Raw genomic sequence first — 24,586 nt, 5'->3', positions numbered from 1 at the left:
CGGCCGAACTTTAAAAAAAAGTCCGGGTCCGTGTCCCGGACTTTTACCGAACTTTTCCCGGACACCGAACCCCATTGAAGTCAATGGGGACCCGAACTTTAAGGCACTAAAATGGCTCTAAAACACCAAAGGAAAGGGCTAGAGTGCTGCAAATGGCAGCAAAACGTAATTAAGAGCATGGCAAGTGCTCTGCAAACAAATGTGGATAGGGAAATAACTTAAAACAACAAAAAAAAACAGAAAAATAAAACAATGTTCTTCTTCATCTCTGAAGGACGAGGCCCATATGGAGTAGGAGGGAGGTTGAGGTGGTGGTGGATGTGGCAGTGACATAGGCGTGCGCACAGGGTGTGCTGGGTGTGCCTGGGCACACCCTAATCACCTAGGGCACATAGCATTGCCAGTGAGGAGATGGGAAAGATCTCCCTGGGACCTGCTCTGCTCTATTTCTCCTTGCCTACAGGTACATGGCCCCGATACATTACTCTCCCTGCTGGCAAACACATGCATGTGTATTTCAACTTTGGGGTGCACACCTTAATGCAATAGGCTGCGCACACCTATGGGCGGTGTAGGTGGAAGCGGCGGTGGAGGAGGACCAGGGCCGGATTAACAGCATCATGGGCTTGGTGCTGAGGATTTTGAAGGGCCTTAAGGGCCGTGCCTTGCCATGCACCCAGAGGAGGAAGGGTGCAGCCATGCATGCCTAATTCAACATGGGATGCTGTCTCTGAAGCCCATAAACACATCCATGCATCGCCAACTGTCCCTCCTTGTCCGGCCTTCACGCTGTGTGGGGAGGTTCTGAGGGTGCTGCCTGGGGAAGCGAGCATAGAAGCCAGACTTCTGTGTTTACAAGTGACAGAAGAGCGGTAACAGTGAATATGGCCAACCCGGGGCCTATATAAAAGGTAGGGGCCTGGAGCTGCAGCTCCAATAGCCCCTACATTAATCTGGCCCTGAGGAGGAGGACGAGGTAGCCAACACTGCTTCTTTTCAAAAATTTTAAATGAGGGTACACCCCAAAAGAGTGAGAAAGAGCAAAAATGGAACAATGGGTGGGTAAGGTCGGTATCCATTGCTATTCTGCATAAGGTACGGAAAAGTCCCGTGGGATCCATGCCTGGTTCATTTTAATGAACGTGAGCTTGTCCACATTGTCTCTGGACAGGCGGCTGCGCTTGTCTGTTATAACGCCCCCAGCCGTGCTAAATACCCGTTCAGATAATACACTGGCTGCAGGGCACGCCAGCACCTCCAAGGCGTAAAGGGCAAGCTCAGGCCATGTGCCCAATTTGGAGACCCAGAAGTTGAAGGGGGCAGACCCGTCATTCACTACATGTAGGCGTGTGCACACATACTGCTCCACCATGTTGGTAAAATGCTGCCTCCTGCTAAGACGTTCCATCTGAGCTGCTGGTGCTGCTGTTTGTTGTGGCGTGCTGACAAAGCTTTTCCACATTTCGGCCATGCTAACCCTGCCTACTGAGGTGCTGGCGGTGCCCTGGTTGCGTTGGCGACCTCCTCCTCCTCCTCCTCTGCCTTGTGCTTCCACTGTGGCCCCGCTGTCAGATGGGAATGCCAGCAGCATGGCGTCTACCAGCGTGCGCTTGTACTCGCGCATCTTGCGATCGCGCTCCAGTGAGTGAATTAAGGACGGTACGTTGTCCTTGTAACGGGGATCCAGCAGCGTGGCCACCCAGTAATCAGCACAAGTTAGAATGTGGGCAACTCGGCGGTCGTTGTGGAGACACTGCAGCATGTAATCGCTCATGTGTGCCAGGCTGCCCAGAGGCAACGAAAGGCTGTCCTCTGTGGGAGGTGTATCGTCCGTGTCCTCTGTATCCCCCCAGCCACGCACCAGTGATGGCCATGAGCTGGCCTGGGTGCCACCCTGCTGTGAACATGGTTCCATCTCCTCCTCCAGCTCCTCCTCCTCCTCATCCTCCTCATCCTCCAGAACTGTGCCCCTGCTGGACAATTGCATCCCTGGCGTTTGCGTGTGCAGGAACCCACCCTCGGAGCCCCTTGCGAATGACTGCCCTGAAAGCCTTGGAAATGTTACCTCTTCATCCTCCTCCTCCTCCTCATCCTGTGCCACATCCTCTTCCATCATCGCCCGAATTGTTTTTTCAAGGAGGCATAGAAGTGGGATAGTTAAGCTGAGAACGGCGTCATTGCCACTGGCCATGTTGGTGGAGTACTCAAAACAGCGCAACAAGGCACACAGGTCTCGCATGGAGGCCCAGTTAAATTAAATAGCGGAATAGAAAATATGATCCAAAAAAAGTGTATGTATATCACACGTACACAACCACACTGGGCCCCAATTACTATTGTTTGTACCCCTAAAAGGCTAGATGAGGAGTAGGGGGAGTATGGAACAGGCAGCACCCTCAAACCTTCAGAAGTATGAGATGAACCCCAACAACTTGGAAAGGTGGATCTCTCTCACACGTACCAACACAGACTATCCCCCAATTTAACTGATCCCCAAAGGTTTTTGATTAAATAGCGGAATAGAAAATATGATCCAAAAAAAGTGTATGTATATCACACGTACACAACCACACTAGGCCCCAATTACTATTGTTTGTACCCCTAAAAGGCTAGATGAGGAGTAGGGGGGGTATGGAACAGGCAGCACCCTCAAACCTTCAGAAGTATGAGATGAACCCCAACAACTTGGAAAGGTGGATCTCTCTCACACGTACCAACACAGACTATCCCCCAATTTAACTGATCCCCAAAGGTTTTTGATTAAATAGCGGAATAGAAAATATGATCCAAAAAAAGTGTATGTATATCACACGTACACAACCACACTAGGCCCCAATTACTATTGTTTGTACCCCTAAAAGGCTAGGAGTAGGGGGAGTATGGAACAGGCAGCACCCTCAAACCTTCAGAAGTATGAGATGAACCCCAACAACTTGGAAAGGTGGATCTCTCTCACACGTACCAACACAGACTATCCCCCAATTTAACTGATCCCCAAAGGTTTTTGATTAAATAGCGGAATAGAAAATATGATCCAAAAAAAGTGTATGTATATCACACGTACACAACCACACTAGGCCCCAATTACTATTGTTTGTACCCCTAAAAGGCTAGATGAGGAGTAGGGGGGGTATGGAACAGGCAGCACCCTCAAACCTTCAGAAGTATGAGATGAACCCCAACAACTTGGAAAGGTGGATCTCTCTCACACGTACCAACACAGACTATCCCCCAATTTAACTGATCCCCAAAGGTTTTTGATTAAATAGCGGAATAGAAAATATGATCCAAAAAAAGTGTATGTATATCACACGTACACAACCACACTAGGCCCCAATTACTATTGTTTGTACCCCTAAAAGGCTAGATGAGGAGTAGGGGGAGTATGGAACAGGCAGCACCCTCAAACCTTCAGAAGTATGAGATGAACCCCAACAACTTGGAAAGGTGGATCTCTCTCACACGTACCAACACAGACTATCCCCCAATTTAACTGATCCCCAAAGGTTTTTGATTAAATAGCGGAATAGAAAATATGATCCAAAAAAAGTGTATGTATATCACACGTACACAACCACACTGGGCCCCAATTACTATTGTTTGTACCCCTAAAAGGCTAGATGAGGAGTAGGGGGAGTATGGAACAGGCAGCACCCTCAAACCTTCAGAAGTATGAGATGAACCCCAACAACTTGGAAAGGTGGATCTCTCTCACACGTACCAACACAGACTATCCCCCAATTTAACTGATCCCCAAAGGTTTTTGATTAAATAGCGGAATAGAAAATATGATCCAAAAAAAGTGTATGTATATCACACGTACACAACCACACTGGGCCCCAATTACTATTGTTTGTACCCCTAAAAGGCTAGATGAGGAGTAGGGGGAGTATGGAACAGGCAGCACCCTCAAACCTTCAGAAGTATGAGATGAACCCCAACAACTTGGAAAGGTGGATCTCTCTCACACGTACCAACACAGACTATCCCCCAATTTAACTGATCCCCAAAGGTTTTTGATTAAATAGCGGAATAGAAAATATGATCCAAAAAAAGTGTATGTATATCACACGTACACAACCACACTGGGCCCCAATTACTATTGTTTGTACCCCTAAAAGGCTAGATGAGGAGTAGGGGGAGTATGGAACAGGCAGCACCCTCAAACCTTCAGAAGTATGAGATGAACCCCAACAACTTGGAAAGGTGAATCTCTCTCACACGTACCAACACAGACTATCCCCCAATTTAACTGATCCCCAAAGGTTTTTGATTAAATAGCGGAATAGAAAATATGATCCAAAAAAAGTGTATGTATATCACACGTACACAACCACACTAGGCCCCAATTACTATTGTTTGTACCCCTAAAAGGCTAGATGAGGAGTAGGGGGGGTATGGAACAGGCAGCACCCTCAAACCTTCAGAAGTATGAGATGAACCCCAACAACTTGGAAAGGTGGATCTCTCTCACACGTACCAACACAGACTATCCCCCAATTTAACTGATCCCCAAAGGTTTTTGATTAAATAGCGGAATAGAAAATATGATCCAAAAAAAGTGTATGTATATCACACGTACACAACCACACTAGGCCCCAATTACTATTGTTTGTACCCCTAAAAGGCTAGGAGTAGGGGGAGTATGGAACAGGCAGCACCCTCAAACCTTCAGAAGTATGAGATGAACCCCAACAACTTGGAAAGGTGGATCTCTCTCACACGTACCAACACAGACTATCCCCCAATTTAACTGATCCCCAAAGGTTTTTGATTAAATAGCGGAATAGAAAATATGATCCAAAAAAAGTGTATGTATATCACACGTACACAACCACACTAGGCCCCAATTACTATTGTTTGTACCCCTAAAAGGCTAGATGAGGAGTAGGGGGAGTATGGAACAGGCAGCACCCTCAAATCTTCAGAAGTATGAGATTGTGTTCACTGTACCCCACAAAGATTGAGTTCACTGCACCCCACAATGATTGTGTTCACTGCACCCCACAAAGATTGTGTTCACTGCACCTCACAAAGATTGTGTTCACTGTACCCCCCAAAGATTGTGTTCACTGCACCCCACAAAGATTCTGTTCACTGTACCCCACAAAGATTGTGTTCACTGCACCCTAAAAGGATGTTGTTCACTGCACCCCACAAAGATTGTGTTCACTGCACCCTAAAAGGATGTTGTTCACTGCACCCCAAAAAGATTGTGTTCACTGTACCCCCCCAAAGATTGTGTTCACTGCACCCCACAAAGATTGTGTTCACTGCACCCCAAAAAGATTGTGTTCACTGTACCCCCCAAAGATTGTGTTCACTGCACCCCAAAAAGATTGTGTTCACTGTACCCCCCAAAGATTGTGTTCACTGCACCCCACAAAGATTCTGTTCACTGTACCCCACAAAGATTGTGTTCACTGCACCCCAAAAAGATTGTGTTCACTGTACCCCCCCAAAGATTGTGTTCACTGCACCCCACAAAGATTCTGTTCACTGCACCCCACAAAGGATTTTGTTCACTGCACCCCAAAAAGATTGTGTTCACTGCACCCCAAAAAGGATTTTGATCACTGCACCCCAAAAAGGATGTTGTTCACTGCACCCCAAAAATGATTTTGTTCACTCCACCCCAAAAAGATTGTGTTCACTGCACCCCACAAAGATTGTGTTCACTGCACCCCAAAAAGATTGTGTTCACTGTACCCCCCAAAGATTGTGTTCACTGCACCCCACAAAGATTCTGTTCACTGTACCCCACAAAGATTGTGTTCACTGCACCCCAAAAAGATTGTGTTCACTGCACCCCAAAAAGGATGTTGTTCACTGCACCCCAAAAAGGATGTTGTTCACTCCACCCCAAAAAGATTGTGTTCACTGCACCCCACAAAGATTGTGTTCACTGCACCCCAAAAAGATTGTGTTCACTGCACCCCAAAAATGATTTTGTTCACTGCACCCCAAAAAGGATTTTGTTCACTGCACCCCAAAAAGGATGTTGTTCACTCCACCCCAAAAAGATTGTGTTCACTGCACCCCAAAAAGATTGTGTTCACTGCACCCCACAAAGGATTTTGTTCACTGCACCCCAAAAAGATTGTGTTCACTGCACCCCAAAAAGGATGTTGTTCACTGCACCCCAAAAAGGATTTTGTTCACTGCACCCCAAAAAGATTGTGTTCACTGCACCCCACAAAGGATTTTGTTCACTGCACCCCACAAAGATTGTGTTCACTGCACACCAAAAAGGATTGTGTTCACTGCACCCCAAAAAGATTTTGTTCACTGCACCCCAAAAAGATTGTGTTCACTGCAGCCCAAAAAGATTGTGTTCACTGCAGCCCAAAAAGATTGTGTTCACTGCAGCTCACACACAGAAAAATGGATGTGGATCACTGACACCTGCCTATCTCCAATCCCACACCACACAGCAATATCGATTGTAGTTTGTAGAACACAGTTTCCCTAAAATTCAGCAGACTCTGTCCCTAACAGGATTGAGAAGAGATCGTAGATCAGGATTGAGTGCAGATTCACCCCACCCCCCACACAGCAATATCGATTGTAGTTTGTAGAAGACACTGACCCTATAATTCAGCAGACTCTATCCCTAAAATGCCTACAACTCGCCCTGCCTAAACACTCCGACCTGTCCCTCAATTCTATCCGGACACAAATGGTTTTTTCCTGCCTATCTTTCCCTAATCAGCAGCCAGCACATTGATGTGTGCTCTGTCCCTTAGCTAAGCAGCAGAATGACGCTGCTGCGGCGGCTGCCTCGAACTTATAAAGACTTGGTCACATGCTTCAGACGGCCAATCACAGCTACTAAGACATTTGCAGGCATGGCTGGGATGGCTTAAGGCACACCAGTTAAACGATTGTTGATTGGCTGTTGAAAGCCTGCCATGAAAAGAGCGCCAAAGCATGCAAAACCCGGAAATAAAACGACCGAACACGGATTTTTACCCGAACATACAGTAAAGTGTCCGTGTCCGTGTTCGGGTAAAAAAAATCCAATTATTCGGTACGAACACGAATAATACAGTCCGTGTTCGCTCAACACTAATTATTAACTATAGAATTCCACTTATAAATCACCCACTGTCCAAGGGATTCAAACCCGCAACCACGCAATTGTAAACCAGGCATTCTACCACCTACGCCACCGTCAAGCTGAGCACGCTCTCCCTGCCTAACTAACTAACTTCTATCTCACCCTACACACAGTGGATGAGATGTAAATAAGGGAGAGTGTGTTCAGCTTAAGCAGGCTTCACAGTGGCGTAGGTGGTAGCATGCCAGGCTTGCAATTGAGATGGTTGTGGTCTCAACTCCCCTGGCTAGCAGGTGATTTATTGGAATCAGAGTCCATGATAATGCAGGAACTCAAATTTGCCACGAAGAAGCACATTTGTTTGTCATTCAACAAACAAGTGAACAGCCAATGTTCAAGTCAAACGTAACTCAAAGCTCATCCCTAGCTGTAAGCCATAATCATCAAAATGAAAAAAATATATATATCACTCTGTGTAACCATGTATATAAAATATGTGAGTTTCACTTTATGAATTGAATTACTGAAAGAAATTATTTTTTTGATGATATTCTAATTTTTTGAGATGCACCTGTGTAACTTCCTCCACATAAAATTTTCAGTGCAAAACAAATAAAGTATAATCCTTAAAAAAAAGTCCTTAAACATTTAAAACCATATAGTGCAGTATATTTAGTGGTTCTCAACAATGTGATCCAGATGACAGGTGCTAGTGCTTGCATTAATTATGTGACTCCACAGGAAAAGGATCGAAATAAAAAGTGCTGGTGCTTCAGTGATCTCCAACCACCTTCCAAACTATGTGATCACCTTGACTTATGACCTCTCTTGCTAGGTTAAATCACGCGGTCCCCAATGTCTTCTTCCACGTCTCTCTCCTGGCATTCTGACAATTGTGTGGATGGCCCTTTAAATTTGCACTTTCTTTTCCTTATAGTGGCTCATGCAAGAAAAGGTATCCTCATAGTGCAGTATTTCATAAAACAAAATATTTATTAAAACTTAGTAACTTACATTACAGTAAAAAACTTTAAACTCCTAAAACTTACAGCAGGGCTCAAAGGCTCCTGCATCACTTCCGGTTTCAGCAGTGTCACTTGGCTCCACTCCACGCGTATCGTCACAGTCACGTGACTTCCTCAGGAGTCTTTTTTTAACATATGTCACCTAATCATATTTCCAAATCTTGCAGGATTTTCCTCAGATTTAAAAGTCTAACAAGGAAACTGCAATGGTGAAGTTTTGAGTAAAACATGGTGAAATGTTGACAGAGGAGTACATTCATAAAGTAGTGGGATGGTCTTACCATGGCAATAAAAAGAGCATTTTACATTCATAAAGCAAAGCAGTGTGCTTTGGCATCCCAAACAAGAGGATCGCAATAAAAAGTAATGAAAAGTAAAAAAAAAAAACATGGGAAAAAAAGCCCAGACATATGACCTGACCTGTCAAAGTCAGGTGACTGGCCTCTTCTCCAGTTAGGTGACCTGAATGGGCCTACAGATGCAGGTCCTGGTGTAGATTATCCCTGCAGAGTACAGGGGAGCGCATATAGTGAATATCTGAACTCCACTATAAATCGGCACCAGATTGGTGGTTATACCAAAAAATAGAACAAAATTGCCTGCGCAGTACTAATGTACTGATGCTCTAACTTCCCCTATCAGCAAGCAAGCACTTAAAAAAGTGAATCACGCCAATCTAAACGTTAATACCAAAAATAAGTGCAGAGCCCCTAATGTCAAACTAAATCATACAATGATGCTATAGTAATATAGTGCAAAACACAAATTATGTAAATCACAATACCTGTGAACATATCTGCACCGTAAAACATAATATAATTATATGTGAAATGACAAAATATATATATATGAAAAATACTTTTCAGTATATTAAACAAATCATTAAACAATGTTTTCATAAAGTTCACTGCAAGCCCACTATTGTGGCATAGTAAGTGCAATGTCCATGAAAAACATACGCAAATTTATTGGTAATCCTATCATGCTCTCCCTCTCTGCCTGGTGCCCCACAAACTGCTCACCTACTGTATGTATACAGACCTAATAAATTACAGGAGATCGAAAAGCACTTGGTTGGTGCACGGGCTAAATCCATTCACTCACTCTGGTCATAGCCATAATCTTAATAGGCAACATAATACCTAAAGTGGTTGTAACTGGAAAAAAAAATAAAAAACCTGAAAAAAAATGCTCCTGTCCCTTTAAAGTTGTTGTAAAGGCAGAAGTTTGTTTTTATCCTATTGCATTCTATGCATTAAGATAAATAACCTCTTGTGTGCAGCAGCCTCCCTCATACTTACCTGAGCCCCATCTCGATCCAGCGCTGCCTAGGCCAGTGATGGCGAACCTTGGCACCCCAGATGTTTTGGAACTACATTTCCCATGATGCTCATGTACTCTGCAGTGTAGTTGAGCATCATGGGAAATGTAGTTCCAAAACATCTGGGGTGCCAAGGTTCGCCATCACTGGCCTAGGCCATCCGGGACTCTCCCTCCTGATTGGCTGAGACACAGCAGCGACGCTATTAGCTCCCACTGCTAGTAATCAAAGTCAGTTAGCCAATCAGGAGAGAGAGGGGGCGGAGCTGAATCACGGCTCTATGTCTGAATGGACACACAGAGCTGCAGCTCGGCTCGGGTGCCCCCATAGCAAGCTGCTTGACAGGAGGGAGGTGCCAAGAGCACTAAAGAGGGAGGAGGATCCAGGCTGCTTTGTGCAAAACCACTGCACAGAGCAGGTAAGTATAACATATTTGTTATTTCTAAAGAAAAAAAAAAGAAAACTTTACAGTCACTTTAGGGATCGAGTTATAGCACAGTGTTTTTGCCATGTCAATCATCCCTTTCTATGTTGTACATTACCTGGTTGATCCTGCCTTCCCCTCTGTAAACTGGCCATGTTTATCATGGCTGCTGATCTCTGATAGCGTGGTCAGTTTACGTGCCTCCATCACCCAGCTCTTTCCTCAGCATCTTGGCATCTCCTCTCTCCCCCTCCCTCTCTCGATGTCCCTTCCGTAGTCTGTGTGAGAGCTGATTTCCTCCCCTCCACTCCTCTCTCCTCCTGCCTAAATAGAGCAATGCTATTCCCCTGAAGCTTCTCCTCCTCTCCTATTTGTTAACCAGTTTCAACCGAGATCAATTCTGACATTCCTCTCCTACATGTAAAAATCTGTATTTTTTGGCAAGAATATGACTTAGAACCCCCAAACATTATATATTTTTTTTAAACAGAGGCCCTAGAGAATACAATGGTGGATGTTGCAATTTTTTATGTAACACAAAATTTGCGCAGTATTTAATGCCCAATTTTTTGTTAAAATCTAAACAATGATGTTAAGTTGGGTAAATAGATACTAAACATGGCACACTTTAAAATTACGTATGCCCGTGGCACAGTTCCAAATTACGATACCTAAAAAGATTTATAAGTGATGCTTTAAAAGCCTTTACAGGTTACAAGTTAGAGTTAAACAGGAGGTCTGGTGCTAGAATTATTGCTCTCACTCTGAGGTTCCTGGAGATACCTCACATGTGTGGTGCAACCACCGTTTACATATGCGTGTGCGACGTATGCATTAGCGTTTACACGTAAGCACTGGGGGAGGAACTTTATTGCTTTCATAAGGGATGAACAGTCAACCAACTGATCCTTCCTGCAATTGACTGACCTATTCTTCCTTTGACCAATCCTTCCATCGATCGATCATCCGATCCTTCCTTACTTTGATCCTTCCTGCGATCAACCAATCCTTCCTGTGATCAATTGACCAATTCTTCCTGTGATTGATTGATCCTACCTTCCATCGACCAATCCTTCCTGCGATCAATCGACCGATCCTTCCTGCAATGGATCAATCTTTCCTTCGATCAATCCTTTGATCCTGCGATTTATCGACTGGTGCTTCCTGTGATTGATAGACCAATACTTCCTGCGATCGATTTATCCTTCCTTTGATCAATTGGTCCTTTGATCCTTTTTTTGATCGACCAATGCTTTCTGTGATCGATCGGCCAATGCTTCCTGCGAACGATCAACTAATTCTTCCTGCGATCGATTGACCGATTCTTCCTGCGATTGATTGATCGATCTTTCCTGTGATCGATCGACCAATCATTCCTGCGATTGATGGACCGCTAGTGCAATCAATCGTCCGATCTTTCCTGTGATCAATTGACCGTTCCTTCCTTACTTTGATCCAGCCTGCGATCGGCAGACCGATCCTTCTTGCGATCAACTGACTGATCCTTCCTGCGATTGACAGACCGATTCTTCCTGCGATTGATTGACCGATCCTTCCTATCTTTGATCCTTCTTTCCTGCATTATTTTTGGGCTAATATTTTTTTTGCAAAATTATTTATCCTTTTCCATATAGAATAATACCTGGTTGATCCTGCCTGTTCCTGTCTGTGTGCCTGTCAGTAAATTTACTTTTATCATCCTGCTCTCTCCCCCTCCCTTCCTGTCATTTCCATGGTCTGTGTGAAACCCCTCCTCTCCATGCCCCTCCCCTCCTAAAACTGAAACAAAATCAGTAGAGGAATGTGAGCCCCTCCCACTGGAGTCCCCCTGCTTTGGAGTAACACCCGAGAAAACCACGTGATTGCACAGATCACTGCTGGGAAAAGGTATTTAGAGTTTAGATTGCTGGAAAAAAAACACGCCCCATAAGGGAACCTATCATGGGAGATTAGTAGTTAGCACTATGTCACGATAGTAACATACAACAACTGTAGTGAGCACTATGTTACTGACCGTAACATACAACAACTGTAGTGAGCACTATGTTACTTTTCCTTTCCTGAATTTTTGCTGCGTTTGAAGTAAATTGTTGAATTTAACCCTACATACCTATTAAACTGATGGCTTTGACCAGAGTAAGTGGATTAATTTAACTCTTGCTCCAACCAAGTGCTTTTAGACCTCCTGTAATTTAGGAGGTTTGTGTACATAGGTGAGCAGTTTGGGGTGCACCAGTCAAAGAGGGAAAACACTCTGGTTGTTTATTATCTTGCATGTTAAAGCGGTAGTATCCCGCTTTTTTCACTTTTACCTACAGGTAAGCCTATAATAAGGCTTACCTGTAGGAACAAATAATATCTCCTAAACCGGCACGGTTTAGGAGATATTTACAGTGCATGCAGCCGCTCGCGCGAGCGGCGCATACGCTCTGAAGGTCCGGGGGGACCTTCAATTAACTTGCCGGGAGCTTGCCGGAAAAATCACTCCCGCGCGCATGCGCGGGAGTGACGTCATCGCGGCTCCGGCCAATCAGCGCGCAGGAGCCGTCTCTTCCGGCCAATCAGCGCGCCGGAGCCGCCGAACCCGGAAGAGACGACGAGGGATCATGGCAGCGCCCGCATCGATGTCCGGGGGTCCGTGTCGGGGCTTCGTTTTAAGGTAAGTTACACATAATGAGCTAGTATGCGATGCATACTAGCTCATTATGCCTTTGTCTTGCAGGTTTTTTTTTTTTTATTTTATTTTTTATAGGGTTTACAACCGCTTTAAGATTACCACTAAAAGCACTTTGAAATTTAAATTTGCAAATGTTTTTCATGCTCACTGCACTGATTATTGCACTTACTATACCACTAATAGATGGCTTGCAGTAAAGTTTATGAACATTTTATTTTATGATGTTATTGTTGTATAACATACTGAAAAGTATTTTGATATATTTGCCATTTCACATATATTTATATTGTTTTTTTTGTGTGAAAATATGTTGGACGCTTTATTTGAGTTTTGCAGTATATTTCTTTAGTAACACTGCATAATTAGTTTGATTTTAGAAGTTCTGCACGAGATTGGTGATAAAACAGTAAAATACAAAGGAGCCATAATTATATATTTAAAAAGCCGCTTTGAGGAAAGTAGCTTTTCTTATTTCTCTCCCCATTAATGTGTCAAAATATGGAGCAAAGAATTGCACAGACAGTACAGGGCACTGTTCAAAATAGGTCAACTTGGTCGGGTTGACATTTCTCATAAAAAACAATAGCAAAATGCGAATTTTGACTTGTTTTAAGTAGGCCCCCAAAGAGAGCTATGATAATTTGTATGCTTGCCTGTCTCCATAGCCTCTTACTGTCTCTTACACAGATGAATGATGGAACAGGTTAGAGGAAGGAACACGTGACATCAGCACTTCATAGCCTACTAGGTTGACTTGTACGCAGGTTACTCTAAACGGCACAAAGGACTGTAAAATTGCAACTTCAAATTCATCCTCTCTAATACAGAATACCCATCTTACATAATTTAAAAGCTCTGTGAAGCAAAAATAGCCCATATGGTCATGCCACATTTTGGGTCACAGAAAACCGTTTTCCCTTTGAAGTTCTATGTGCCACTTTCTTGATTCATGAATATTACTGTATTCTAGAAGTGCTCATTGGGGGGGGGGGGGGCACTGCACAGATCATTGCTATGGAGGTGTGCAGACATTTACTTTTTCTGTGGGCAATTAAATCTCGCAGTATGTTGTAAGCATGGCTAGTCAAGGGGTGGGCAGGAGGGGTGGCTGCCCAGGGCACTGTGGTATCATGTGAGGTAGGGGGGTGCCACATAAGGATTGGGGGGGAGGGTATTTGTGTTGGAAGGGGGAATTTGCAGGGCGGCAGGGGGTAAGTATTGTTCTAGAAGGGTAAATGTGAGGGGGGTGGGTACTAAGTGGTGATTTAGGAAGAATTGTGTTGGGAGGGGGGGGAAAAAGATTTGTGCAAGAAGAGGAGATTTTTGGGGAATTTGTGCTGAGAGGGGGATTTGAAGTGGGGGGAGAAGATGTGTACTAGGAGGGGAAATTTTAGAGGTAGAAGATTTCCCCGGGGGGGGGTGATTTTTTTTGGGGGGGGCAGGTATTTGAGCTGGGGGGGGGGGTTTGGGGGATGGGGGGGCAAAGATCTGTGCACTGAGAGAGGGGACTTCAGCAGGGGGGCAGATTTGTACTTGGAGGAGGGGGATTTATGCTTAGGGGGTAAGCCTACAGGTTAGTGCTCAGTGTTTTTGTGGGGGATTTTTGCTGACACACAATGCTCATACATCTTGGGGGGGGGGGGAGCACAGTTTGGCATGTTTGCCCTGGGCTCTAGATGACCTTGTCCCAGCACTGGCTGTAAGCATAAATTCCTACGTGTCCTTGAATGATGCCAGTCATTTTTTCATTGGAGCACCTGCCATTCCTGAAGTCTGATAATGGTATGGTATGTCACCTGAGTATACCTTGTAGGTTAGGAAATCTGTCCTAGGTTGCTGCTAATGTTCCTCTCTTACTAACCATCAGAAGCAGCTTTGTTGCCCCCCCCCCCCACCCCTCTTTATTGTTTAGAGATCAATGAAGGACTGTCGGTTCAAATCACATTAGGTTTATTGACCCGTGTGGGGGTTGTTTACAAGCCAAAAAAATGCCAACTTCCCTTGTGACCATATAGGTATTAAAGCTAAGACAGAGCAAGATTCAAATCAAACTTTAACATAATTCGTTCATAGAACTTACACATTCTATGTGTTGTTTCATCTTCATATCTGCTGATGTTCCTGACTAGTGACATACTGACATTTCTAAAGGAAAAAATGTCATTTAAAATTGCTAGCGGCTGTAATGTATTGTTGGCTCCCAGGAATACAGATAAAAAAACATGAAAAAAATGGCGTGGGGGTCCCCCCCCCCCCCGTCCATACCAGGCCCTTTGGATCTAGTACCGATTTTAGCCACTTGCCGACCGCTCACATGGAGCGTACTGCGGCAAAGTAGCTCGTTATCGTCCAGCTACGTAGGTCTACATCGCTGAACTCCTCCCCTCGTGGGCCGGAGGCTCGCTCCCGCTGTATTCAGACACAGCGGGAGTCGGGCCAGGGGAGGAGAGGCGGTGATCGAGTGAGGAGATCTGCCCGCTTGTGTAAACAAAGTGGGCGGATCTCCTAAGTGACAGGCAGGGACAGATTACAGGATTTAGCATAGCTGAACCTGCGATCTGTGCCTGTGTCACACAGTCCCCTCCCCCCACACACGTCAGTAAGCACCAGGCATACAGTAATCCCTTGATCACCAACAAAAGTTAACCCCTTCCATGCCAGTGTCATTTTTACAGTAACAGTGCATACGTATAGCACTGATTACTGTAGTAATGTCACTGGTACCCCCAAAAGTGTCAAAAATGTCAGTTAGGGGTCCGATCTGTCCGTCGCAATGTCGCAGTCCCGCAAAAAAATCGCAGATCGCCCCCATTACTAGTTTAAAAAAAAACAATAAAAATTACATCAATTTCCCCGTAGTTAGTAGCTGCGATAACCTTTGCGCAAACCAATAAAAATAAGCTTATTGCGATTTTTTTTTACCAAACATATGTAGCAGAAAACAAATTGGCCTAAAATGTTAAAAAGTTTTGATTTTTACATTTTTTTTCTTAAATAAAAAAATTTGAAAAATATTGTTACTTTTTCAAAATTGTCGCTCTTTTTTTGTTTATAGCGCAAAAAGTAAAAATCGCACAGGTGATCAAATACCACCAAAAGAAAGCTCTATTTGTGGGGAAAAAAGGACATAAATTTAATTTGGGTACAGCGCCGCATGACCACGCAATTGTCCGTTAAAATAAGGCAGTGCAGAATCGCAAAATATAGCCTGGTCAGGAATGGGGTAAAATCTTGGCCTAAATAAATTGGCCTAAATATATGACAAAAATTGAATATATTGGATATTTTTTAACTGTCAAAGTAGAAAAATATTGTTATTTGTTCAAAATTGTCGCTTTTTTTAAATATTTTAATATCGCAAAAAATAAAAAAGCGCAGAGGTGATCAAATACCACCAAAAGAAACTTCTTCTTCCTCCGGTCCTCCTCCGACGACGTCTCCGGTGATTATGCCGGTCTCCGGTCTCTGCAGCTTATTATATAGCCATTAGGGGCGTGGCCCCGATGACATCATCGGGAAGCCCCACCCCCTCATGGCACAGATGACATGAGGGTCCGGGGCTTCCCGATGACATCATCAGGGCCGCGCCCCTAATGGCTATATAATAAGCTGCAGAGACCGGAGACCGGCATAATCACCGGAGACGTCGGAGGAGGAGGACCGGAGGAAGAAGAAGAGCCGACAGCAAAAGAGCAGAAGACCGGAGAGGAGAGGAAAAGAAGAGAGGACAGCAGAAGAGCAGAAGACCCCGGAGAGGAGAACACAAGAAGAGCGGAAAGCAAAAGAGCAGAAGACCCCGGAGAGGAGAACACAAGAAGAGCGAAAAGCAAAAGAGCAGAAGACCCCGGAGAGGAGAAGACAAGAAGAGCCGGATGAAGATTTTTAATAAACTTTCCAAAACATCTCTTGTCGTTATTTCCATACACTGCCTTTTATGTGGTGAATGAGTAGGCGTACAGTGTACCCCATACCCATTCACATAGGGAGGGGGTCCGGGATCTGGGGGGCCCCCTTGTTAAAGGGGGCTTCCAGATTCCGATGAGCCCCCTGCCCGCAGACCCCCACAACCACCGGCCAGGGTTGTGGGGATGAGGCCCTTGTCCTCATCAACATGTGGGCAAGGTGCTTTGAGGTGGGGGGTGCAGAGCTCCCCCTGCCCCAAAGCACCAACACCCCCCCATGTTGAGGGCATGTGGTCCAGGGGGGGTGGGGCCGCTCGCTCGTCTCCTCACCTTTCCTGGCCTGCCGGACTGCATGCTCGGATAAGGGTTTGGTATGGATTTTGGGGGGGGACCCCATGCCATTTTTTCGATGTGGGGCTACCCTCAAATACCCGAAGGGCCTGGTTTGGAACCTGGGGGGGGGGGAACCCCACGCAGTTTTTTTCCCATTTTTAGCGTAGAGTTCCCCCTCAAGATTCTCACAGTGCAGGTCGCGCCGCAAGTCGGATCCGACTTGCGGTGCGACTTCCATTCAAATCAATAGGCTCCCATAGGGAACCATTGATTTTGAATGGAGGCAGAAAAACGCTGCTAAACGTGCAATAACGCAAATGGAAAAAGCTACTGAAAGCACGTTTAACAGCTGCTTTTTCCCGGCGTCAGAAATAGCTTTGCAGGACGTTTTTTCTAATGTCCCGTGTACATGGAGCCTTACTCTACAGAATCGAATAACATTTAAGGCATGGTGCACCTGTGATACAAGATTCTTAAAGCAGTATGGATTTTCCAAAGAGACAATATAGCAAAGGTTGCTCCAATTCAGGCACCCTCTGAATGAACCCTTAAGCCTAGTACACATGGGCTGAATATCGGGCGGCATCGGCCGGTTTCAAAGAAACTGGGCCGACATTCGGCCAATGTTTACGGCAGCCAGTCTGACATAAGCCGACCGGCTGTCGAATAAGCAATGAGGTCTGCCGATTGGCTCCTGATCAGCGCTCTCAGCCAATGGCTGAGAGAGCTGACCCTATCAGAGCACAATAGCTCAGCTGGGGAGATTTTTTTAAATATTTTAATATCGCAAAAAATAAAAAAGCGCAGAGGTGATCAAATACCACCAAAAGAAACTTCTTCTTCCTCCGGTCCTCCTCCGACGACGTCTCCGGTGATTATGCCGGTCTCCGGTCTCTGCAGCTTATTATATAGCCATTAGGGGCAGTATGGATTTTCCAAAGAGACAATATAGCAAAGGTTGCTCCAATTCAGGCACCCTCTGAATGAACCCTTAAGCCTAGTACACATGGGCTGAATATCGGGCGGCATCGGCCGGTTTCAAAGAAACTGGGCCGACATTCGGCCAATGTTTACGGCAGCCAGTCTGGGGAGATCACTGTACTAACATTGGATTGCTAGTACAGCGGCTCCTCCTGAGCTCTTTTTTTTTGTTACAATAAATAAATACTAGTGTGTACCAGGCTTTAGACAGAGAACAAGTGAGGGGGTGAAATCACTGCTCTGACAGTTATGTGTGCAAATTTCAGCTTCAGCTGTTGAGATCTGTAAACAACAAGACTTTTCAGTAAAGCAATATATATATTGCGAGGACTTACTCCAAATACAGAGCCTTTCATGAACTCTGTTCCAGCCAGTAAAGTACGTTTTAAAAGAAAAATGTACATCACAAAGGGAGTTACCCATGCAGGTGGTTTTCAGCAGTTCTTTGCTAAGACCACATTGATTGCTTGCTTTTTGTTGTAGCTCCCGCTGCTCCAGCCCTCAGCCCTAAGACCCCTGTCCACAGATAGCCCTCTCTGTACACACAGTTTTGTTGCCACTGCAACACTGGCTCACCAGCCCATTCCTACTTTCCAGACTCTAGGCTCATTTCTTTTGTGGACCAATTCCACCTGAGCTTAGTTAGGTACCAGTTCTCAGACACCCTAAGGCTCCATTCACACTTGAACGTATTATTTTCAGGCGTTTTTTTGGGGGAGTTTTTCAAGCGGTTTTATTAGGCTTTTTTCAGGCTTTCTTATGCATTTTTTTGCAGGCGTTTCAAGGCAGGCATTGACATCTAACAAAAACGCTTGTAATCTGGCAAAAAAAAAGCTCATGCACTTTTTTGAACGTCAGGCGTTTTGCTTTAGGCGACAAAACGCTTATATGTGAACAGGGGCCAGTGAAATAAATGGGATTTTGCTTGTTGGACGTTTTGAGACTTCAGGCATAAGCGTTTTACAAGCTGAAAAATGCTCAGGTGTGAACAGGGCCTAAGCTGGTTAGGCTCAACCTAACTCATTATCTGTATCTCTTGAAGTTATTTATTCATGATACATCAACAGATTTGGAGCATAAAATACCAAGGGGAGCTTTGGTTCTCTAACTAGGAGTAATTATTGGCTTAGTTTAAATCTAAAAATGTAAAAATTAGGCTGTCTTTTGGTGCTTTTTAAAGATATAAATACTCATTGCTTGATCTTATTTTCTCTCAACTCAACTCCATGGCATTTTATAGGGAGCTTTGTGGTTTCATGATCTTCTATGCTAGCTTGTGCTCCTGCTGTAGTTAAAGCGGAAAAAGTGGAACTTCTGCTTATATGCTCCCCCCCCCCCCCGGTGCCACATTTGGCACCTTTCAGGGGGGAGGGGGGAACGGGTACCTGTTTTTGACAGATACCCTTCCCCACTTCCAAGAGACAGCGCCGCGTCGCTGTCCCTCAGAAGTTCGGCCCCCCTCCTTCTACCTCCGCCATCAGGCCAAATAGAAAGCCTCGCACATGCGCAGTAGGGAACCAGCTGTAAAGCCGAAAGGCTTCACTGCCGGGTTCCCTTACCCTAAATGGCAGGGGCAGCACCCGAAAGCTGATACAAAAATCGGCTTTGGGTGCCGACATCGCGGGAACCCTGGACAGGTAAGTTCTAATATTTTAAAGTCAGCAGCTAGTAGATGCCCCCTACCTATTCTTATGTGGTAATGCAATACATGTTTAAACTTGAATGTGCTAATAATATAAGCTGGGGATGGAACTGTGTTGCGGATTTAGGAAAGGCCAGCAGAAGGCACCAAACAGATAGTGTGAATGAGTATAATGTGTGGAACTGCATAGGAAAGGGAAAGGAATAATAGGAGCCCACAACTCTCAGCCAATACAGTTTGTCGATATAGTCAGGGGGGCTGTGGCTTTAACAGTCAGGCAGACGTTCAGGTGGGCAAATGTCTCTCCCTCACATAATCGTTATGTTTTCCTTTGTTGATGGAAATTGAAATTGATTTTCATCATAGTTTTAGTCAATTGACTTAATTAGAATTATATTTTTATTTAGTTTTTGTCTCTGAAAACATGTAGCTAATGAAAACTATAATGAAAATAATTTAGTCTCTGAAATTAACACTGATCCAAATGAATTATTTTTTGGTCTTGCCTCAATATATAAAATTTAACAGGAATGTGAAGGTATACTTTAAAAATAGCATAACCCTTTCTTGAAGAAAATACCTACATCAAAGGCTGTCATGTTCTTTCATGGACCTGAGAATCACGATGTCTGATGGTAAAAAAAGGATATATCTTTTAGACTAACAACTTGCCTTGTTACCTGCAGGCACAGAATCGTCCGTATCCAGGCAGAATGCCTGTCTCGATGCAGCCAAGTTCTGCAATGTGAATGATTCCTGCAAGAGGCTCCGTTCCGCCTTCATATCAGCCTGTAACCCACCAGTAGATGAGCAGTGTAACCGTCGTAAGTGTCACAAGACCCTCCGCACCTTCCTGGAGAAGATTCCTTCAAACCTGACCTACCCACTGCTCTTCTGTCCCTGTAAAGATAAGCCATGCGCTGAGCGGAGACGTCAGACCACAGTGCCAAGCTGCTCCTTCAATCGCCCTGAACTTCCTAACTGTTTGGAAATTTGGGGCACCTGTAGACAAGACCCAGTGTGCAGGTAACACAGCAACCATACCATCTCTTATTATTATATTTATATAGGAACAATTTTTTGGGCACCTGTCCTTTTTTTTCTCAGGTTTTTATTGTTGATGTTATTATATATATAAATGTAGCGCTACCCCAATAGGAGCCACTGGGGAATATGGGTATCTCCCACCCTGCACAGCCACGCACATGAATTTTCCACGCACTCTGTAGACAAAAACAGTCATTGCAGCTTTGTTTTGTTTTTTTTATTTATTTATGAGGACATTTGGATGGGGTAAGAGTTCTTATGGGATGCCCACTTGATCAGTAAGAAACTCTTCAGGGACACAAACTATATACATCCAGTATATACAGACGTCTTCTCTTCTACCTCCAGCACAGACTTGCTTGTAGAACTTTGTTAGATCCTTGTGAATGCCCTTTGCAGGCAGGGACCATGGGCCCCTTTAGTAGTGCAGCAAAAACAGATGTCTTTGGTGCTAGCTGTCCTTTTCTGTGGCTACTGATCCCAGTACCACCTCTTCAGGCACTGCCAGCCCGCCTAGCTGCAGCTGCCCTCTTTCACTAGCCCTTTTGGCTACTTCTCCACAGTCCTCCAGAATGACTCTGCATCCAGCCCAGACCGCTTGCACCCAGTCCCTTCAGGCATGGCTCTTAGTCCTCTGCAAAGCTTACAAGCCCTCTTTGCTGTCTTCCTCCCTGGAGAATTGCCAGCAGTGTTCTCCTTGCTCCCATGCCTCCTTGTCAGGATCCCTCCATGTGTCATGAGAAGGGATCCCTTCCGCACCTGAGCCCAGGCCCGAGTTTACCCCCCAGACTAGGGGGCTACTCTCAAAGGCCTCCAACAGCCTAACACTCCATCTCCATCTTCCACCCAAACTCACACTGCCCCAGCTGGGCTGACCCTGAGTATTTGATGGGGCCTGCCCCCTGCCAACCCTTCTGTTGGGGGTTGGTCAGGGCCCTCAGAACCCTCCAGCTAGCTCCTCCTAGACCCCTCCCAGACTGCTTCTGGAATCTTCTCCAAGTTTCCAGCTAGCAGGGGGAGTCAAAAGAGAAGTTGCTGCTGAGTCATACCAGTCCTCCCTGAGTCACTCACACCCTGACCCAGAAAAATATACAGGCTTGGCTGCCAGCCTGACATTTTACCTACATATGCGTATATATATATATCTATATATCTATATATCTATATCTATATCTATCTATATATATATATCTATCTATATATATATATATATATATATATATATATATATATATATATATGTGTGTATCTATAGATAGATAGATAGATAGATAGATAGATAGATAGATAGATAGATAGATAGATATAGATATACATATATAGCCACTGGATTTTATATATATATATACTTTATATATATATGTATATGTACATATATATATATATATATATATATATATATATATATATATATATATATATATATATATATATACATATATATATATATATATTTTAGCGCTACCCCCTCAGAAGCCACTGGATTTTGGGTCTCCCTATGTGTGCACAGCCAGGCAACACACATTTAGCAGGCACACATAGTCATTATTTATTGGGGGTAAATTGTTTGGATGGGTTTAGGGCAGTTATGGGATGCCCAGATCTTAGTCAACGTAGACCTCTTAAGACAACTTGAGTGATCACAGAGTTATAGCAGAAATCATGGACTGTACATCCTGGCTATCCACAAGTCCCAACTTGATTTCAGGTACTTTAGTCTTCTCTGCAATATGCCAGCACACCTAGCTCCAACTAAGAATTGTCCAAGCAAGGTTGAAGGATAACAGTATGCTGTTCCTTTTGAAAGGTAGCTGAATATTGCACTCGGCTGCAATCTCCCTTGTAGGCTTTGGAGGGTGAAAAGCGTAGAAGAATTTTGAGGAGAACTGTGGCTACACTGTCTTCTTAGCACAAAACTGCAGACTGTGTTCCCAGGGGAAGTTACTTTCAACAGACTGGCAAAGCACTTCCATTACTGATCCAAGCACTGGGACATTAGCACAAGATTATCCCAAGCAGGGGGTTGAAGGCTGGCAGTAGCTGTCCCTCCTGAATGGCTTGCAGGGTATTGCCCCTGCTTGCCTCTCCCCTATAGGCTTTGGGTGGTGAAACAGACAGAGGTTACTTACTCAGTCCCTTTAATCCTGCAGCATAGATGGTGACTTCTGCCCAGGCCTCCTGCTGTTCAGGTCCCACTTGCTTGCCAGGATGTCTCATCCAGTTGAGGTGAGACTGAATCAGGTGAGGATCGCTCTCTGGTTCCTTCCTCCTCTCTCAGCACACTATCTCTTTCTCTCTTTCTCTCTGCTCCCTGGCACCTTATGAGCCCCCCAGCAGAGTGGCTCCCTCCAGGCCTCTGGATCCCGAGTTCTCTTTCCACATGAGCCTTTATGGGCAAACTCTCCGCAAATCTGGGCCATCTTAATCCAGTGATTGGAAGAGCTCAAATTAATATTTAGGCTTCTAGCTCCATCAATCTGCCCACTAAGTTCTGGCACTTTCTAGAAGCTTCCAGAAGCCAGGGGGGTGTGACAGAATTTCAGTCCCCAGAGGCCGTCAGCTGAACTGTACATGACCCTAATTAATCCTGGCTGCACAGAGTACAGTGAAGCTTAACTAAATTTACCTAACCTATTTACCTATTAGATTGTAAGCGCTTTTGAGCGGGGCCCTTTTAACCCTCTTGTATTTTATTGTATTGTAACTGCACTGTCTCCCTTTTTAGATTGTAAAGCGCTGCATAAACTGTTGGTGCTATACAAATCCTGTATAATAATAATAATAATATTAATAATAATAATACACCTAACCTATTCACACTATGTACACCAAGGCACCAGGGGTGCTATATCAATATAAAATTATCAAAATATGAAGAGGATCAGTAGTGGAATCAATAATAGGAATCATGAATCCATCCACAAAAGGAACTCTTCACATAAACAACAGTTTTGGACATCCCTGTCCTCCCTCATGCTGAAAAGTGGAACCTTATACTTAGTCCCTGTTCACACTGGGGCGACCTCTCAGGCGACCTGGTCGCCTGACAGGTCGCCGTAGGTCGCTCGCCATAGAGAAGCTATGGACCCGTTCTAATAGGAGCGACACATGTCGCTCCGACTTAGAAAAAGGGTCCGGAGCTTCTTTGGGGTGACCCGGAGCGACCTGCATAGACTTCAATGTTATAAAGTCCGTGCCGGCCGCTCCGAGGTCGCGGTGCGAGCAGCGCGCCGCGACCTATGAGGTCGCCCCGGCAAGTCGGATCGCCCCAGTGTGAATGGGGCTTTACCTGCTCTGTGCAGTGGTTTTGCACAGAGCAGCCCAGATCCCCCTCTCTCTCTCCTCATTGACTCACTGACTTTAATATACAGCAGTAATAGCCAATAGGTCGAGTCTCTCCTGCAACATCGCTGGATTGAGATGGGGCTCAGGTAAGTATTAGGGGGGCTGCTGCACAGAGGTGGTTTTTATCTTATAGTTTGAGTCATTATTTCGTTTATTAAAGGTCAGCAGCTACAAAAAAGTGTAGCTGCTGACTTTTAATAAACAGCTACTCAACTGTCCCACGACCCGTCGCTGTACTAGCCCCAGCCATGTTCTCCCCATGTCCTCCCTCAGCGTAGCCGGCATCTCTACTATGGGCACCCGGCTGTAAAAGCTTATGGCTTCACAGCTGGGTGCCCACTGCGCATTTGCGAGTGGCGCTGCACTCTGTGACTGATTCCGAAGTCTTATAGGACCTGTCATGTGTCCCAATAGACATCGGGAAGGAGAACTTCTGCTTCTGATTGCATGAGGCGACCGGAACAGAAGTGGAAGCAGGTACCTGTCAAAATCGGGTCCCTGCTCCCCCCTCCTCCCCCCTCCTCCCTAAAAGCTCAGTTTCACAAACAGGAGCCAGGGAGGAGGCTTTAAAGCGGAAGTTCCACTTTTGGGTGGAACTCTGCTTTAATGCATAGAATGCATTAAGAAAAAAAAAAACATTCTGACTTTAGAACCACTTTAACATGTGTAAAGCTTACAAAAGGGGAGCTCCTGGGAGATGGTCAGGTTGGCCCGAAAAACCCCTGGAATGCTATGTGAATCTGAAGGGGCACACACCACAAATCATAGAAAAAGGAGTGCTGAGCGTGCACAGAGAGTATCTAAAATCTGCACTTTTTCCTCTATACCT

At 44.9% G+C, this 24,586-nt stretch overlaps 1 protein-coding gene across 1 annotated transcript in view; it reads left to right on the top strand.

Moving 5' to 3' along the window:
• The window catches only part of GFRA2 (GDNF family receptor alpha 2), a 184,297-nt gene that overhangs the window by 135,676 nt on the left and 24,035 nt on the right, over positions 1–24,586 (top strand). The window contains exon 4 of the mRNA XM_082255379.1: positions 20,052–20,391. Coding sequence (XP_082111505.1) covers positions 20,052–20,391 — 340 coding nt within the window. The remainder of the gene's footprint in view (positions 1–20,051; positions 20,392–24,586) is intronic.

The sequence above is a fragment of the Pelophylax lessonae genome (genome assembly GCF_965119305.1).
Source record: "Pelophylax lessonae genome assembly, chromosome: 4".
Classification (NCBI taxonomy): domain Eukaryota; kingdom Metazoa; phylum Chordata; class Amphibia; order Anura; family Ranidae; genus Pelophylax; species Pelophylax lessonae.
Note: the sequence above shows the minus strand (reverse complement) of the source record. Positions and strands in the feature narration are given on the sequence as shown.